General features: G+C 37.1%; 2 protein-coding genes across 6 annotated transcripts in view; one reads left to right on the top strand and one right to left on the bottom strand.

Moving 5' to 3' along the window:
- LOC117215726 (tyrosine-protein kinase transmembrane receptor Ror) overlaps positions 1-19,863 on the top strand; it is a 351,580-nt gene that overhangs the window by 74,498 nt on the left and 257,219 nt on the right. The gene's annotated exons all lie outside the window — the stretch shown is intronic.
- LOC117215739 overlaps positions 14,413-19,863 on the bottom strand; it is a 39,816-nt gene continuing 34,365 nt past the window's right edge. For 3 of the 4 annotated variants that reach the window (XM_033462187.1, XM_033462203.1, XM_033462213.1), the window contains exon 3: positions 14,413-19,225. In XM_033462187.1, the coding sequence (XP_033318078.1) occupies positions 16,709-19,225 (2,517 nt within the window). In that variant the 3' untranslated portion in view covers positions 14,413-16,708. The remainder of the gene's footprint in view (positions 19,226-19,863) is intronic. The other variant, XM_033462196.1, reaches the window with a different exon arrangement.

The raw sequence follows: 19,863 nt of genomic DNA, 5'->3' as shown, positions 1-19,863 counted from the left end.
GGCTGTGATACGTGACATCGTCTTGCACGATTGATTCTTTTTTTCTGCGGTCGTGAAGGGCTCGCGTGGGTGCCTCCTCTGCGAAAATGGATTTAATATTTCCATTCGCGGCGCGGATCGATATAAATGCAAATTAGGGCTAGCGGGGGTGGTACGATTCCCGCGCGAGAATAGGCAGACGAGTACTACAGGGTTGGAGGAAGAAGAAACGTGGTCGATGAGCCGAGACCGATTTTCAATCGGCTGCGTTGCGCCAACAACGGGATTATGATCGAACGTGGATCCGACTCTCAGCGAGTGGATTAATGGATTTCCAGGCAACCGGATGCGGATAGAAGAAAAGTGGCGAATTCCTTCCACGAATAGACTCAGTCTTTTCCATTCGCGTTAAGGTTTCGTTCGCTCTTTCACAGCGTGATAATTAGACTACTACTGGATTTCTTTTGCATTTATGGGAAATTTGAAGGTGCATATAAATGATATGTACATAAATAAACTCCGAATTTAGTATTCATCATATTATTTAGTAAATGAAACGATCGTCTAAATTCCACTACTTAATTAAATTTATAAAAATATGAATTTATACAAATATCCACAGTCTAGTTCATGTCTCTTAATTCCAAATACCTTCTACGTTAGAAATAACATTGATTTTTCATTTTAGTATGTATAATATTGTTCGTGCGTTAGTCCTCGTTCTTATGCTGATTGCGTGGTGATATATTGGCTTGGCAACTATGATAAGTGATTGCGGACTTTGTCAATACCACCTAATGACAAAATCCACAACCACTTAGTTGCCAATCCAATATTTGATGTATTGGAGTTACGCGTGAGAATGCCCATGAGAAATGCTACGATACGCAGAAGCTTTTTGTAGCTACATCATATAGTGCAAAAATAAAATCATACGAATCGTCAAATATAAATCATAACTTTCAAGCATCTTCTCTCGTCTGGAACTCAAGACGAACAGATCCTTCTTTTTTCCTGTCAAATTCGAGTCTGACTGAATCTAACGATCTAAATGAACCAGTACGAAAGCAGACTCGTTGGAGAAATCGGAAAAGTCGGAGAAAGTATAAGGCAGAGAGTAAATTGGTCGGTCTGCCGTGACTCCCGCGGCGAAGTTATTGCTAGATGGTAATTAAATCGCGAGTGTACGTAGTCGCGTTCGCGAAACGTCGAATTAAATTAATCGTGTCGATGCCACAGCCTCCGTTCTTCGATAAATTCACCCGCAGCGCTTGCTGGCCAATCGAATTAATCCTGTCGCGTGCACACAGACTTTGGCTCGAAAACGCGCGGCGGTCTCGAACTTGCACAACCAGTTACACTGCTTCGTCTCGTTTGCATTATTAATCGTCGTTCATTGTCGTGGATACATCGTGTTGCGCCGAGTATTTTCGATTATCAACTCTTATACAATAGCATCTCGATTGCCCGAACTGATTACTATGATACCGCGGATATTTATGCAAATTTATACTTTTGTGAATTCATAACTTAAAAAATTTGTTTTACTTACTAAATAATATAAATAATACTACACTTTGAATGTTCCATATACCTTTGCGGACTTTATACATTACGTGCATTTTGGGAAAAAAAATCCGCAGTCCACAGATTGCTCACGGAAGAACCGGATAATCGAGTCTTTCAAATAATCGAACTACTAATACCGCGATTATGTTTCACACGTAGGATAACTTAGATCACTTATTGCATATGTATTAGGTTGTCCGAAAAGTTTCTTTCGTTTTATAAAAAAATAATAGACGCACAATGTTTTTTGTTTTATATCAGTTTATCGAATTATGCACGAACGTAATAAGAGAAATAGAACGAAATGGATCATAGCTAATTCAATAAAATAATATAAAACAGAAATTGTTGTTTATCTATTATCACCTTATGAAACGAAAGAAACTTTTCGGACAACCTAATATGTCCCAATCATTTCCTTCCTGGATTTTTGACTCGAATGATTTTTTCTGAAGCGACAAATTACAAATTTAAAAAAGAATTAGTATTTCTGCAGAATTACTGTTCTTTCGCGCTTCGTACCATCTACCAGCTGTTTCTATTGTTACGAATGCTTCTGATTTACAGCTCATCGATGTTCTCGCTACAGTTAAATTTCTCTCTAATTCTGTCGATAATTTTCCAGTCGCTTACATATGTAACGATGAACTGAGAACGGTAACGTGATTGGGAAATATACAAAGAGTATATATGACATAGTTAAGATCGTTTGTTTCCTTTTACTTCCCGATGTCGTTTGGATAATTGAACGTTCAAACAAATAGATGTTCGACAAATCGCTGTATCATGAGAACGTTACGTAGAAACGTATCGAAGAATACAGATGCATGGAACATTTCCTTTATCAACTACGCTTATCATCAAGAACCAAAGTTCAATAAAACCGTCGCTGACAGTGCCATTCGTTCGATAGTATGACAGATCTTCTCCAATGCCAACTTCCTCGCTAACAGTGTCAAACTTGGTACAACTATTACAGTCATCGAAGAAGCTTCAGAAGAAAAAGTTTAAGAGTAAGAAAAGATTATCAAGTCCGTTTCCGTTTACTGGAAAAAGTTGACAGAATTTATCGAATTGCAAAGTCGGAAGTTTTGGTCGCGAATGGTGAAATTGGAGATGAACCGATAGACAACTTACTACAGTCAGCTACTCCCTTTATCCCAACAGGACAGCCCAGTATATCGTGTATCTTATTCCTGTGTATCCGTCGGTACTCCCCGTGGAGTTCCATCGACGTTTTCAACGTTCTTTTTCTTCGTTCTCGTCCTTCGCGCTTCGTCCTTGCCCGTCGACCGCACGCTGCTTCGTGACACCTAATTTTCGCGTGTATTCCGACGCTACGTTGTGTGAATATTCTCCGTGTAAAGAGGAATTCAACCAGGCCGGGAATTAGTGTGAAAAAATTGCTGCGAAGATTCGATGGGTTTCGGTTTTATTAAACACGGTTGTATAGTTATACACTTAGGTTTTATTAAATGGGATGCAACTACTTAGCGTTCGAGAGGAAACTTCGGCGAATTTAGTTGCGCCGCCAACTATTCGAACAGGGAAATTAGACTACTTCTTGCTTGAGATTAGAATCGGGATCAGTAGAGCGTGTTGTTTAAGTTCGAAGAATCTCATCGAATGTCGAGTTATTTGCAATTCTCCTTTCTAGGTAAGAAACTACGATTAAAAGCTTAGTTTAATAAAGTAATGTTATTTTTTTTTGGAATTATCATAAACCTGTATCTTGATTTTTAGCTCAAAAGTTATAGAATTCTCAATATTGAGATTCTAATATACTACAATAAATCTTTAATAGGCAAATTCAGAAATTCTAAATAAGAGAATACGCTAAAACACTTGCTTTAACTGTTAATAACAATTTCCAATTGGTAGAATACTTCTCAGATACTCGTAGATGCTTTTCTAATCTTTGATCAAAAATTAAGACATTTTACGTAATAGAAGAATATTATTAAATTTGAAATTAGATTTTCAATAGAAAAAATGATAAATAAATCGTGATTTTAATTCTTAAACCAAAAGTGTCGAAGTCGCAAATAATAGGATAACTTAACGATTTTATTATGAATTAAACTAAACTTTTAATCTTGATCTCCTATTTGAAAATGCAGGTACTGAAATTGTAAATATTGTCATATTCGATGGGATTTTTTGAACTTAAATGATACGCCTGACTGATCCTGATTCTAATCTCAAGCAAGAAGTAGTCTAATTTCCCTGTTCGGATAGTTGGCGGCGCATCCAGGTTCCCCGAAGTTTGATGTTCTTAACTCTATAATCCAGGTCTGTCTGAATCCTGACGTTTCCGTTGGTTGTCTAGAGAAGTAGGAAGAAGCTCCAAGTCCGCTCTAAGACCTAATTAGAATTTCCGATGTTTCTCGTCCTGAAATGTCACAGGCTAAAACTCTATACAAAATCCTTGATCCAAGGGTTTACATGCCGGTATCATGTTCCCTAATCCTCGTTGTCTTTAGTTAACAACAAACCATTTCCCAGTACCATTTAGTTTATTCACGTTGAAACGCTATCCTCAAAAATTGATTGATTTTATCATTTCTATTTCACAATTTCCAACGAACAAGAATTATAATCTCAATAAAAACAAGAACTAAATAAACTCGACCAAATTAAAACAATAAAATCAACCAAAAGGTAAAAAGCAATCATTTTCACGTCGTCCTAATGAATTCCTCCCCGAACACGTTAGCAAACCATATAAATATCATTACTAACACTTTCATCTCGAAAACACGAGACCAAAATCAGCCATAGACCCTCCATCTCGTTTACCCTCATTCACCCCAATACCCCACATCGAAACCTCCTTCTAATCGATACGACTGAACGCATCATATTTCCCACATAACCGCTTCTATCCTTCATCCAAAATCCAAGGTCAATCATTTAAAACCCTTGTTAGCAAACCAGCATCGTTTCACGCTCACATTGAACACGTGTCCCCGGAACTCGTATATTTTTGTAGATGCATGCAGCGCGAAGAACCATCCAGCCAAACTAGAGAGTGAGCGAGCGAGCGAGAGAGAGAGAGAGAGAGAGAGAGACAGAGAGAGAGAGAAAGAGAGGCGAATAGAACGAGAGGGGTTCATCGTGGAAATGAATGAGCGTATAAATCAGCGTTAACGATCGTTCTGCAAACAACTCGGGAGGCCGACCGGTCCCGAAATTAAATAAGTCCACACCGATCGCTATCGTATCCTCATCTTTTTTCTCTCTATTTCACCTTTCCCTTTCTCTTTTTCCCCTCTTTGCCTCGCTAGCTTTAATACAGGCATATAAACATAGAGACGAGGCAAAGGCATCGATCTACCAAGGAATGCATTATTCTTGGGTTCTCGGAGGTTGCCTCGTTCCCGCCGATTCGTTCTGCTTTGCATATAACAGCAATAAACTGGAGATTTATGCATTTGATACGATAACCGCTGAGATTCCGATCGGTCCGGTCAGCTACTGCTTCTTCTCGCTTGGACAACGAGAGGAAGAGCGTCGCGTGTTGGCCACGGTTGAACGATCTGCAAGCAGAATTTCTGTGATTAGGCCCGGAGTGTCGGGAACTGCAGACTCGAGGGAATATTCGTTTCCGAACGACAGAGCGTACAGTTGTGATTTGAGCTGTTATACATCTCTGACGTTCGATCGTTGGAGCTTGAACTTTCCACTCTGTTTTTAACTACGCTCCGCTCTTTCGCTCATTTTCTCAGGCTCAACCCCATTTTTGCCATATTGAAGAATATCTCCAGTTTGAACAAAAAGTCTCGTCTCAACTTTATGTCAAAAACTTTGTTAAAGCAGCGGGAATTCTTTTTGTCCGCTGAAATGAGCGCAGGACTGAAATATAAAAATTCAAGGATCGAAGTAGAAGTAAGGATGGATAGAGATAACGATGTTGGAACATCATTTGTTCGTAATTATAGTGCGTCTAGGAATCTTAAATCTACCGTTCGAATATTATAAATCAGTAACACGCTGTTAGGAATTATAATTAAAGACTCGCGAATGTAAAATTTACTCCAAAAAAGTTGATTCTAGATTTTGTATTATAACTCTTAGTTTTGAATCTTCTAAAAGTTATTTTTTTATATAATATTTTCAAATGGAAATTTTAGTACATTTGAATCTTTTCTTTTCTTCTTCATTTCTCACTACTGTAGACTAAACGTATATTTGTATTTCGTCGAGAGATTCTTATCAGAGGGATAGTTTGCTGTTTCTAACCAACAATATCGACGTATTATAGCTCCGTTGGTTACCGGAATGGCTAAACACGAGCTGTACTGTTGTCGTTTACTTAAGCTCTGCTTGGAAACACGTACCGACTTTGTTCCTTATAGTGGTAAATTTATCTTTGATAATTGCACTGCGAGCTCGATCAATCATACGTAAATCGAAAGTATTTTAAATATGTGTATTGTATATTTAGTATATTTGCATATATTGGGTTGGCAACTAAGTGATTGCGGATTTTGTTATTACGTGGCAATGACAAAATCCGCAATCATTTAGTTTCCAAACCAATAGTTGTGTAATATATTTCAATCTATCGCGAGTTCCAAGGCAAAATATATAAAATTCGCGTGAAAATTAACGCGTCAAATAGCAAGAAAAGTTAGATACGTTAGAAAGATATTTCTGCACCGGTTAAGTACTTTCGAGAATCGAGATTGACAAAGCTTTCGCAGAGGGAATCGCACGTGGGCTGTGTCCATTAGCGCGCGCAGGAAAGGAATTCCCATTTCCGGCGTACTTTTAAGCGGTTCGATACTCTTTTAGCAACGCGGCTTCCACGGAACAAAATTAGACACGGGAGAACGTCTTCTCCGACTGCATTCATGTCTCGCGACTTCTACTAAGTGTACACGTACACATTAGTGCGTTTACATGAGTACATTAGAGTGTCGGATGAATTCATTATGCAGCGTGTGACTATATAATGGGAGGCGTTTGCTGATGAATTTATAGATATACGATATACATGTATGATTAACCCTGTGGATTTACTTAATTAATATCGACGCAGTTAATTATTCATGTTATTTAATTTTCATTTCTATATCGAAATTAGAAAAAGGCTAATGAAGTAATAATAATGTACCTATTAATTAAGATGTAAAAACAGTTATAATATCAACTTTATTTGTTGAAACGACTCATACAATTTACCTACGGGCCCACGTGATAATTTGGAATAATGTAAATTAGTAGTAGAGTTGGACGTTCTGATTATAACTTTCATCTTGATAATCGTACTATGCTTCATTCGTAGTAACTGACGTTTAAATATTACTGTAAAGGTAGAGATTGTATACGCAGGGTAAACTTTTATGAATATTTCATCTGATAAACCTTAATTCTTATTTTTTCAATCTACAACAAGATTGATGTATTTTATGAAAGTATAGGTATGCTATATTTTTAGTATGTTTTTAGCATATTGTAAAATTATATACGAGTAGAGTTGAAAATATTATAATATATTATTGTCATTAATAACTATTAAGGACACAATTAACGACAATTCAATATTACGGTATAATACTTTAACAATAAAACAGATAAAAAAAGTTACAATTTAAAAACTACATTTACATACCTACATATCTAAAAATTAAAATCTACATATCTTAAACGTGTCTCGATAAATTACAAATTTCCTGACACTAATTTGACGCCAGTTGTTATAAAGCAGCAAGCAATCCATAAAAAGACGATTTCAATAAAAAAAAAAAAGAGTTAGCATTATTCTGGCCTTAAGGAAAGTGGATCTTCGGGGATAAAACTCGCTTCGATTCTACGGAATTCCGTAGAACGGTGAGATTCGAAGCGATTAACTTTTCAGATGACACGGCGTTTCGATCCGATCAGAAGTGGATTCGACACTTCAACACACTTCGGAATTTCGTAACTTTTTATTTCGCGTCGGATCAGCTTGCTTTCTACTCGAACGCACCCCCAGACTTCACCCCACTTTTCCCCTCTTTTTACCAACGAGTGTGGAAGGCGTGCCGAATCGCAGGAAATTTGAAACTGAGAGCGAAGCATCCGCGATAAAAGTCGAAAGCTCGCCGAAACGTTCTCTTCAACGATCGAATTGCAATGTATGTCCGCACGGTGCACAGGTCTCCGAGGAAATTGCGTTTCCACGGTAAACCGCGGTATTTTCAACTTTGATTAGAAGATGTGTTCTATGACGGAAATTGATTAGTCTCATATAACCGAAATTTTATTCATTTCGCAAAAGAGAAAATTATTTGATATTTCAGGACTTTATTTGAAAAACGAGGTCTAATAATAGAAATAATAATTTCTTTATTATACAAATAAATAATACCAACTTTATTACACAGATAAAGGTATATTTATGCTGTTCAATTATAGAAGCAACCAGCAAGTGTAAACAAGTACAAAAATTTCTGTACAAGCTTTTTTTTTAAATTTCACTATAGTACTCTCATATTTAATCTTTCTATACCTAACTTCGATACAATTATGACCAGTGACGTAACAAGATTTAGATAATTTTTAATACAATAAGTGCAATCCTTATAATTCTTGTAAAATTACGAATAATGTAGGTAGCTCAACAAATCTGAATAAATCGTGTAATGCAATTTTGATAACGTAAAAAAGATAACAACTGGTAGTTTAAAAACATTAAAAAGATAAAAAAAGATGGAAAGATATCAATCTAGTACGTTGACAGTGCATCGTTTGTTCAGAGTTCATCCATCGACGCTGTAGCTCGTTTCGCATGCCGGCGCAATTCGCAAATATTTGCGCGACGAAGGAGCGATTGCAAAAACGCGGAGTTCCGGCAGAGGCAGAACCGGCTCCGACCGTACAATACGTGTGCTCATAACAGGATATTGGATGTTTCGTGTAAATGAACCATTTGTGCCGCGCGTTGTTCCACTGTATTTCAATTTAACTAAAGTTTTTAATCGTTTGATAGAAATTTCTACTGAATTATTTAACAAAAGATGTTGGAGAGCTTGGTGATAATGTGACTTCAAAGAATTGGAAATCGATTCGAGTAACGTCGTTCGATGTTTAATTAAAATAAACGTGAAAAGAGAAAAATATACGCGAACAGAGATCAGTGAAGTTTCATTAGTTTAATTAACTCTGACTTATTTGTCCACATTAGCAATTATTAGTTTTCTATATCGATGATAGAGCAACGTATAAAACGAAGAGAATATGGATTTTTAATTTGTAGAGTTGAACCAGAAATGAAATATTTATAGATTACAAATATATTTGTTTCTTTTTATACTGCACAAATAATTGAAAAATATTTATGATCAAGATGTATATAATTTATAGTCTCAGTAATAGATTTTATTTCTAAAGACAGCTTTAAAATTCTTAAAAATTGTTTAAGAAACTCAACTTTCGCAATCTATATTTGTTAAATAATTTTAAAACCAAGGATATGATAACTAGGACGCTCCTTATTTTGACGTGGGCTGTGATAAATTCGAATATTACTGAAACTTCTGATATGGAGATACAAAGATAACCAACTTTGGAACGATGTACATAACTATATGAAAGTTCATTAATTATTATGATACAGTGAGTTATTAAACTACCAGCGGTTAACCAGTGTTTCAACACAAGTTGCAACATAATTTACATAACGTAAATTGCTAAATATTAATGCAAACTATATAGCAGTGAAACACGTTTTAGAATAAAAAATTATTTTCTCAAACTACAAGAAGCATTTTCCTGGAAACCTTTTAATAACATTCCTCCACTGAAGTTTTATTTTACTATTTCTTTATAAACCAAAAGATTTCGGCAGAATCTTGTAGGAGTCGCGTAACATGGTAAAACAAATTTATTTCAAACATCGCAACGCTGCTCCAGCTATTTTCAATAACGCTCTCGTTGAGAATTACAAAGAAAACTTCGACGCAGGGCGAATTTCCGTGGAAAAAAAGATGTTACAATCCTGTCGAAATTACAGGATGGAAGTTTCACGGAAAATATTCCTACGGGAGTTTTTCGCGTCCAATAAAAAGGGCGGATGAAAGTGGCTGCAAGTTTCTCGCTAAAGAAATTTCAAACACTTTTGCGTTTTGCCCCTGGCGAAGAATTCAACCGTACCTCCGTTGTTTTCGCGTTCTATGTATACTACCAGCATTACACTTGCGGCAGTTTCATTACTCTTTTGGTAGAAGCGTCGTCCGCCCAATTTCGACGGGCAGACTGCGAGCTTTATTACGTTCTCGCGTTATATCGCTGGGCCGGACACTCGAACACTGGCTAGGAATTGCGCTTAATACATGATGTCAGAGCCTGGAATGAAGTTTCTTCGTTTAGGTCTTTGCCTGTTCCCACGAGGATTAAATTAGATTGGATTATCAGCTTTTCTAGCCAAGTTATTGGACATTGCAGGATATTAGAAGTTAGTTGATAACTGTTTTAATTTTTATGCAATTTCATATTTTTATCAACATAATCAAGAAAATGGAAAGTAACAATTTACCTGGAACATTAAAAATTGTAACAACTTCATATGTACAATTATATATTTTTTTATATTTTATATCTTCTTTTTTACATTTTATATATCTTTTTATATTTATATTTTCGCAGGTTATCTGCATTACGTAGATTTTCACATTTTTCAATTTCTCATAAATGCATAAAGATCTACAGTTTACATCGAATACGATAGTGAAGTGTTATTGTTGTAGAATAATCTTTAATCTTTTGATGCATCGTATCCTCTTAGTTTTAGTCGTATCACTTAGTTTTGTTGGATTTTTTGACATTTTTGTATCAATTCTTTTTTTCTTCTTGTCTTTATGTTTGCATGTATAAATTCAAAGAACATATATATATTAGAGGTCAGTTGGTGGTCGTTTGAATTTAAGAAAAGAATCGACACTTTCACTGTGGGTTAAAATAGTGGTTTGCTGCAATTATTGAGTTGGCAACTAAGTGATTGTGGATTTTGCTATTAGGTGACAAAATCCGCAATCACTCAGTTGCCAATCCAATAATATGTTTCAAAATTTACTAATAAGTTGTTTCATATTGATTTTACATATAATTATTTATATCGTTAATATATGCTCGCCATATGCTAGATTTTAAATTAGAAAACACGATTCTGACGATTATAAATCTTAACAACTTAGAAATACGGATTCCACAGTGAAAAAGTCGAAAGCAAAAAGAAAAAAGAGAAAATTACATAGCGATATTAATAAATCCGAACCACTTAAGTATACGTCACTAAACGTTTTTCTTATTTCAGGTAATTATACGTCTTTACACAAAGATTTGCTTAAACTACGGCGCCACGACGTTCGCTCGGCCTGACCGGATTCATAAAGGCTTTACGAGGTGCGTAATTAAAGCTGATTATCTTAACGGCCATTGTAACAGTAGATATCGTTCCCGTCTTCAGCCTATAAATACTTGCGATAGGCTTTTAATTGGAATTCATGGGCTCGAGTGCATAGTATTCCCATCCGATAATCTTCGTTGTATCGCGCGATATCTGGCCCAGACGAATATAGCCAAGCTCTGTTTGGTAGCGTACGTGATAAACGTATTTCTCGAGGAGGTTGTTGCACAATTACGATATATCTTCAGGGTAAAGGTAATTAACAGTTGAAACAGGTTTTATTTCTTTCGCTGATTCCTTCGTCCCAGCGAAATTTGAAGAGTCGATGATACTCGTAAGTTTGAATGGGTCTGACCATTTGTGGCTAATCCATAGTAGTGTGTCGAGTATTTTTGCATTATTTTTATGCAGTTAAAAAGTGATAGGAAACAGGTTTTTCAGATACAAGAGATTTGCTTTAGTTAGAATAAGATTCGGAATAAGTTTAACACGTTCCATGCAAAGCAGATAATCGACAAACCATCAATTTATGGAATCTATTTTCTCTTACGATAGCTTTCTTCGGTTTTCAATCTTTTTATCGGCAAAGAAACAAGATAAATAAAAGTTTTCACGTTATCAATGTCACTGTAGCTGCGTCGGGATAAAGAATTAGTCACACGAAAGGTTCAAATGTTTTCTCGTCGCAAGATATTGACTTAAACTTTAGATAATCGATATTGGTGTTACATATCTTTCAATGAAACTCTCTATCTTCTAAAGATAAGCAATTCATCTTATATGAGTGTGTAACCGTAGGAAGTTCCAATTGCTGGAAAACTTTTCCTTCTATAAAAAAAGTGTCTCGAACGAGAGTTATTGGTACTCTCAGATCTTTCACAAGATTATTTGACACGCAATAAAAAATTCCCCTAAATTAAAAGAATCTGAAAATGAACTCTTCGAATATCATCAAACGCAAGGCAACTTCATTAACTTGATTTTCCTTTAGGCATCCAATCTCTGACCCAGTCAAACCTCCCTCTAATCCACGCCTACCGCATGATCAAAGTACGTATTTCCTTGCCCGAGTCATATCACATCCCTTGTCGCGTACAATGAATAATTACTCTCGTATAAGTCCTGCATATCGTTGTTCTTGTTTCACAATAATCGCATCAATTATTCAAACGACCTGTCACCACACAAATACATACCCTTAGCTGCTCTAAAGAGAAGTTTAGAGGTTGCTACGCGTTGTATAAGAATTTAATCAGAGATTCAGAGTCAGAAAAGCCCAGGCGGTGAAAATCATGGTCGAAACGAAGAAACCTGATCTCGACTGACATTTGCAAATGACGTTAGCTCGTATTAACACGGCGGCTGTGTCCGCGCCGTGAGACAAAACGTTTCACGCTACCTTCTGACGATGGAGTCGTCGTCGTAAATTAGTTCCAAGTTAATCGGTGACGGCGTAGGGTTGCGAGCGCCAGTCTCTTCTGGAAAGATGGCCGCGTGAAAAGAGATAATTTGCATTTTAATTGCGCCAGTCTGCTCCACTCTGCTCCCCCCCCCCACCTCTCGAACGGTGTGCACCCTCGTCGACGTTGACACTGCACCCTTGCAACCTGCCCGCGCCTTTTCTCGCGAGCGTTTCCACGCCAAAAGCTTTGTTTCAGCCGGCATTGTGCCATGAACCTTCGCCTTTTCGGCTTCCAACTCTATCAGACGATGGTAAGCTCATCGTCGATCGTTGCCAGCTTTGGTTATCTTTGTCGCCGCGATTTTGTCTTCGTACTTTGCCACTTTTCACCTTTTGTGTTGGTAATGCGATCAGAGTGGATGCTTTTGAAATTTGTTTTATTTGCCGATAAAATTTTCGATTTAGGATATCCGATTTTGTGATACTAGTAAACTGCAATTTTTGTGCATTTACGGATAATTTAAAAATGCAAAAATGTACAACACGCGTGTAACATACAGAGATGTAAAAAATATTCAGTTTTTGTAGGCTTTAACGAGCGAAATACATATTTGCGTAGTTTTCATTGCCTCAGGTATGTTAATAAAAATTTCAGGTTTCTGATTTTGTAACATGGCAAGTCAGACATTTCAATGCAGTTTTGGCGATATAGTTGGAAATTGAACTTTCTGAAATTCGATTTGTTCCGTGATGAGGTTTGTAATTTGAGGTTTCTGTTTCTGTGGCAGGAAAAGCTATATTTGGCAAAAATGATGATTACGTAATTGGAGGGAGGCATTTGAGATTCATTCCGTTTGATAATAAGCTTTTCAATTTCAGTTTCGATTTCGTGGTATGCGAAGTTGTGGAGATTTAGTGAGATTTCTTTCTGTTCATTATCTACCTGCTTAATTATTTTTCTATCGCTACAATTATGAACTACTGTGATTTAAAAATACACAATTTTTATTTCACGTTTAGCAAAAATGATTGAATTTCTACAATAAAAGCCAATTACAAGTAAATTATATTCTAAAGGATTCGGGGATACCTTTCACCGAAATAAATTGAATTGTTCAATATTTCAAAGCCAGCAATCCTGGAATCATAAATTAAGGCTACGGAACTTCCATAAATACAAATTCGCGCATAAATATAATTTCGTTTGAAAATCCTGCTTATTGAAAAAAATCAAAGAGCATTTCGCGGAAAGAAATTATCTCCGGCCGCGGTTCAAGTTTCCTCTTTCCATTTCATGGCTTCCTCCCTCTTGATGCTCTTAAACTTTCCTTCCCGCGGAATGGCAAAGGAGAGAAAAGAGAGGAGAAGCGGCGCGTTTAATTGTAAGTACATTCAATTTACCTGGCCGATTCCTTTCTTTCGATTTCTTTCAATTTCTGCTTCACTCTCCGCGTCTTTTAAGCAACGGCGAAAGGAGTTGCTGGAGGATGGAATAACGGGAACAGAGAACGCTGGAAAAGTTTACGCGGAAGATGCTCGCCAACTTTGCCTTTAACTTTCGCGCTCACTCGCTAAACCCCCTCGCACCCAGACCCATTAATAAATCGGGCTCTTCGAGTAAGTTGCGTAGAATAATCAATAATTCGATGAATTACCGAGAAGGATGAATGACTCGGCGAAAATACAAGGGTCTGCCCCGTTGTTATTCCTCAGCCGGTGTACCATGGTGGTTTGTTAAGAGCCATGGGGAAAAAATTGCTGGTAGTATCAAGTCGAGCTTTGGGGATCGGAAAATAATTGCACGCAAATTGCAGGATGTTTTTAGTATATTAATATCTCGAGTATAAAAGCGGAGATTCGAAGTGGAATCAGTTTTCAGTCGATATGAATAGTTATTATTTATTTCTTTTTTTTTTTATTAATGGATTAAGGGGATCATTCAGTTAGAGTAAGTATAAATAGAAAGGATGATTTTAATCCTCAACAGTGTCTGCTTTTCAATTCGTAAATAATTTCTAGGAATGAAAAATCTCTTATTGAAGGATATGGAAAATATTGAACAGCTGTTGGATGAGCATATCGAAATTAATTTTATTGAAAAGTACAATCTTTCTGGGATATTTGTATGAAATTTCACATTAGAGATTGTTAGAGTAACGAAGTTATCGCATTTTACTCTCAACTCTAGCCAATTACACGTATACGAAGTTTAGTTGGAATCGTTGATTGGATTTTTCTAGGCACAGTACTAGAAATATTAGAAAATATTGTCCAGCTAATTTGGCTGAGATTTTACATAGCTGTTGTACATCGAATGATTTTTTACATCTTTTCGTAGGATATTTTAAGAAATTATTACCTTTTATGTACAAAGAGAATATATTTGTAAAAGAAATTTTCAAAAATTGCAATTATTCTATATTATAATAATATTGCTAAATTTCCTACGATTTTATTTACCTATTGAAAAAAAAAATTGGTGTTTCTTCGGCTTCTGTTAAACAACAGCACTTCGAAACCCCGCATCGAAAAATGCATTTTATCTTATTACTTTTTAATAAACTTTATACGATTGTCAAACATAAATATTCCTTCTAAACGATCTAAACTTTACTTTAAAATTATATTTACATCTCTTAGAGATTATATTATAAATAAAAACCAATCTGTCTGACTTACATACATCAATTTGAAATCACGCAAGATTTGAAACATCAAACAGACTTCGTTTCACTTTACAACAATTTATACTTTCGAACTTTTTTAATGAATATCGCCCCTTAAGCTTAAATTAAATGCGCAGACGTATTATTTCTTAACGTAGTAACTGACGTCGAAGCTTAAGCTTGTAAAAAGCTTTCTATGAATCGCGTTCTATGAATCATTTTTCTCCCAGTCGTATTTTTCTACCGTTAGGAAATTTCTTCAGTTTTTTCTTTCTCAAATTTTCTTAAATCCTACTCGTAAGCTCTTTATCCGATTAAAATAAAAATGAGATTAAAATATAAAGAAAATAAAAGAAGATCGCAGCAGGGTTAAATTCAAACTGGTTAGTCGAACGAATAGAAAATCGAACTTTTATTCCATCCTTTCATTCTATTATTCTTAGAATCGGTATTAAGAGTAATCGATATAAAATTGGATAATACCAGGACTTTTTACTGGCACAGTTCACGGAACTTTTATCGAGGCGATCATTGACGTGGTCTGGCTTCTCCGCGTCTGGTTCCTCGTTAAATATTAATCCCCTGATTCGATCCACTTGCGCCTTAAGCATCGTGAGAGGGCAGAGACTGTGCTTCCGTATTCCTGACAAGAACACCACGGTTGCAACTGTCACCTGAACGGTAACGGGTTTTATGGTGTCCTGGTTCTGCCGGCGCTAGTTTTACGACCTCCCCCATTGGCTACAGCGGTTGCCCTATAGTATAGTTACGCTGAAGTGAAGGTCGATACGACTCCTCCTGGAGCATGCTAGCTCTCTGTTCGATATTTTCCTTGGCTACCCAAGAATCCACCCAACTTAAGAGTAGAGAATTATTATTACATCGGTGCATATAAAATACCGCTCTTCTTTTTTAACTTTAAATTTTAGTGGGAAAAACTATCCATTTAATTTCGTTCTATCGCCAATTACTAAATACATCGAAGATGAAGAAATTTGCTGTAAAACACATATATGTGTGATACATAGATGTGTGAAATACTGAAATGATTTATAATAAAAATATTACAATTTCGTATGAGGTCTACATTTGGAAAATGTGCTATTAAAGTTGCTGGTAACACAGAAGCATTTGAGGAAGTTCAAAGGTGTTCTTATTTAATTATTTAATCAAATTGAATTATCAGAGGAGATACTGTAACAGTTCTATTTCGAGGGTGTTTCATTTTAGAACCAATAATTTACATAAGTTTGAAACGATGGAACTAATCAGTTATTCCGCTAGTGTATTGAATGACAAGTAGAAATTCGATTAAATATATGATTCTTTACATAAACAATGAGCGGCAAAAGTTTTCTTTGATAAAACGATACTGTAGATGTATCGAATTAAAGTACACCGTACAATTAGAAACGTAGTCTGATGGTTTGGACTATTTATTCTAAATTCCTCTTACAATTAGTATCACTCTCGCTTGGTCGAACTATAGATTCGCTGGCTCACAATACAGACCGAATAAATTAAACACTCTCACATTCCTCAAAGATATCAACCCCCCAAGACATTCCATCCACATCAGGCCAGGCTGATTAAAATGAAACCCGAGGGCCACACGCTGATAAGCCAAGCCACAACATAAACAAAACTCGAACGTTTAATTAGATCCAGCCAGAGCCACCAATAAAACCAATTACGGACTCCCTAAACACACCCGTTGCCCCAGCAAGCGCACCAAGGCACGTTTCCACTGCTGGTACTTGCTTTCCTTGCCTTCACGCTGCCAATCTCTCTGCTACTAACAGAATTAGTCCTCTCCCTCTCTGAATTCAGCACCATCGCCTCCTTTTCTCGACCAATATCCAAGCTGCCACTTCTAACTGTCCTCATTGAAGTCAACGAAGGCCTCTTCTTAGCGTTGAAGTAGAGAGACACCCTTCTCATCTGTTCCTTCTTGGGCGAATCTTGACCAGACGAAGACGATCTGCTCTCGTTTTTATCCTCCTGACCCTCTGATGTAGTCGTAGTAATACTAAGTCTCGTAGGCTTCTTTCGTGTCGATTTTCCAGGAGACTCTGGCACTTCCGACGACGTGACGCTACTCTGCTTCTTATACTTCCTTTGAACAGTAGGTGACGCAGGTTTTTGCTCCTTATTGGTACTACACTTCTCTTTTTTGCTCGTTCTCTTCCTACGTCCACTTGGTGTACTCGGTACACTTTCTTCGTGAGAAAACACGTGTTCGTCTTCTTGATGAGAATCTCCATCTATGGAGGTCTGCGTCTGAGCTGGCACCTTCAATGTTAGGTTGTCGTAGTACATCATCCCTCTTTGCGGATACAAGCCTCCTCTTGGCAAAAATGGCACGTTCTGATACAAATTCTGTGTATGTAAATAGGGATTGGTATTTAACCTACGCATAGTGTTGAATTCGTAAGGAGTAGGTGGACCTACTAGAGTATGCGGACTCGGTCTCTCAAAAGACGTTACCTGAATCTGAGGCTTGCTCGTTGGAGACATCAGTTTTCCATTCATTAGTTGGTTAGATGGGATTAAGAGACGGTTCTTGTCAGACTGAACCGGTCTGTACCTTTCTGAAAAAGGAACTCTGTTAAAGGTAGGCACTTCAGATTGTGATGGGTAGCAGCACAGGTTGTCATCGTTCACTTGGACGGACAGCGGTCTGGTGACATTGTTCTGGTTCATGTAGCTGGTAGACGGCTCGAAACTTCGTAGAAAGGGGTTCTTGAAGAGTCGATAGTCTATGGTGGGTAACTTGGGGATTTCTGGGATGTCGGGGCTCGCTGCCTGTTCCACGCGAGGCGCCTTCAGAGTGACGTTCAGGTACGATTTGTATGGCTTCGAGTCTGATATATTGTCCAAAGTGTTGTCACTTCGGGTCAATATTTGCTGCTTACTGTTAGATTGATTGACCGAAGCGGTTTGAGACTTACTAGGTAAATCCTGCCACGACATCGACTTTGTCAATTGATTGGTCGTACCTGATTTGACTTCAGCGATTAGTAAGTTGTCTGTACTTAGGAACGTCCTCTGTTCACTTTTATCATTCAACAGATTGCCCTCGTATGGAATTGCTCCATCAACGTACAGATCAACTGATCCCTTTTGAGATGTGAACTGACTTTTTGAGATTACAGTGGATCCAGTCTTGCCACTACTAGAACTATTCCCGGTTCCAAAGTGACTGACAGTCGGCGAGGATTCTTCAGTCTGTTTCTTCAATTTCGAAGGCAGTGGGGCAAAAAAATGCTTCGGTTTCTCAGCTCCTGATAACCCAGGACTCTCTTCTGTCTCTATCTTCGTTGCATCACTAACACTCAAATCCGTTGGTCCCTTCATATTTGGCAAATTTGCATTCGTACTCCAACCATTTTCAATCATCTTCTCCGAATTCTGACGACTATTTCCAAAGAATGTCGAGTTGAGTGGATTATTTGACAGTTTTAGGCCAACGCCTCTTCTTTGCACAAAGCTTGGAAAATTTGGAAAACCACCGATGGTCGATGCGAATTGTTGCTTTAATTGTTCCTGGTGAATTGTAGCAAAGCTCTGGATACTTGGTGTTCCGTCAGTATCAGTTGCTCCATACGTGGTCACCTGTGTCTGAGGCATTATAACGTTACTTTGCCAGCCTACAGGAGGAGCGTGTATTATTTGATCGTTGATTTCATTTATAGCCGGACCTGCTAAACTTGATATTGAGCCTATTCGGTCTGTATTTATTCTTGGACACGGAGAAGTTAGCATCGTTGATGCATCAGCAGGAAGCATTAGGTTTAGCGTGCTTGGGAACTTGAAAGGATACTCGTTATAGTAAGTAGAGCTACCTAAGCAAGTCGATGATTGATAGGTGCCAGGACAGAAGGGGATGTTGTCGTGAAGTTGCCTCGACTTTAGGATAGAAAGTGGACTTTTCTGTTCTTTGGATTGCAGAACATCTTCCAAAGAAACTTCCTTTTTATCCTTGTCTCGTTTCGGCTCTTCCTCTTCGTCGACCACTGATAAGTCGTCGAAGTCTACGTGTAGCCTATGAAGGCCGTTACTAGTCATTTTCTCCGTGGAAATCTTCTGATTTTCCGCGTTGTCTAATTGCTCAGATTTGTCGGGTTCTTTGGTGGTATCTTCGCCCTCCTCGCTGAGCTCTTCGTCCTCCTCGAAGGAGTAATCAGATTGCAGATCGCCATCCTCATCGGAGCGATCCTGAAATGTATAATCCTTTAAATCTCTTAATTATTCTAATCTGTAACATTTTTTGTACATACCATGTACATTTGAATTTTTATTAAAAATACAGTTTTTATAAATTTCGTAACAAGTACTTCTGAATTTTTACATCGATATTCAAATTGATTAATTCCATCAGGACATTATAACAATTGTAATAACTTTATAATAATTCTAATAACTTCTCTCTGGTCTTCTTGTATGCAACCAATCAAATTTTATATATTGATACGTAGACTACAATTATTACACTGCTTAAAACAACCAAGGAATCACTGCTATAAACGTTTCGATTACACCAATCAGGAGAATAGAGTCGTCGAAGTATCCTTTAGAAACAACAGATTGATATACGTATAATGTTACTTATATGATACTTTGATAAAGATTGACTTTAAGATCATTGTTCAACATCCAACTGTTTTAAGCATTGTTTAAGTAATTATATAAATTAACTGGTTTAGAATGTATACTTTGAAAATACCAGAAATCTTAATTTCTTAACAAAATTAAGAAAAGGAGTTGTTTCCAGAGTCATGAATCATTCATTGATGACCACGCAAGTCCTAAGCAGATATTTATATGAGATATTAATATATCGATATTCGATTTCG

The sequence above is a fragment of the Bombus bifarius genome, unplaced genomic scaffold (assembly GCF_011952205.1).
Source record: "Bombus bifarius isolate JDL3187 unplaced genomic scaffold, Bbif_JDL3187 scf7180000007973, whole genome shotgun sequence".
Taxonomy (NCBI): domain Eukaryota; kingdom Metazoa; phylum Arthropoda; class Insecta; order Hymenoptera; family Apidae; genus Bombus; species Bombus bifarius.
Note: the sequence above shows the minus strand (reverse complement) of the source record. Positions and strands in the feature narration are given on the sequence as shown.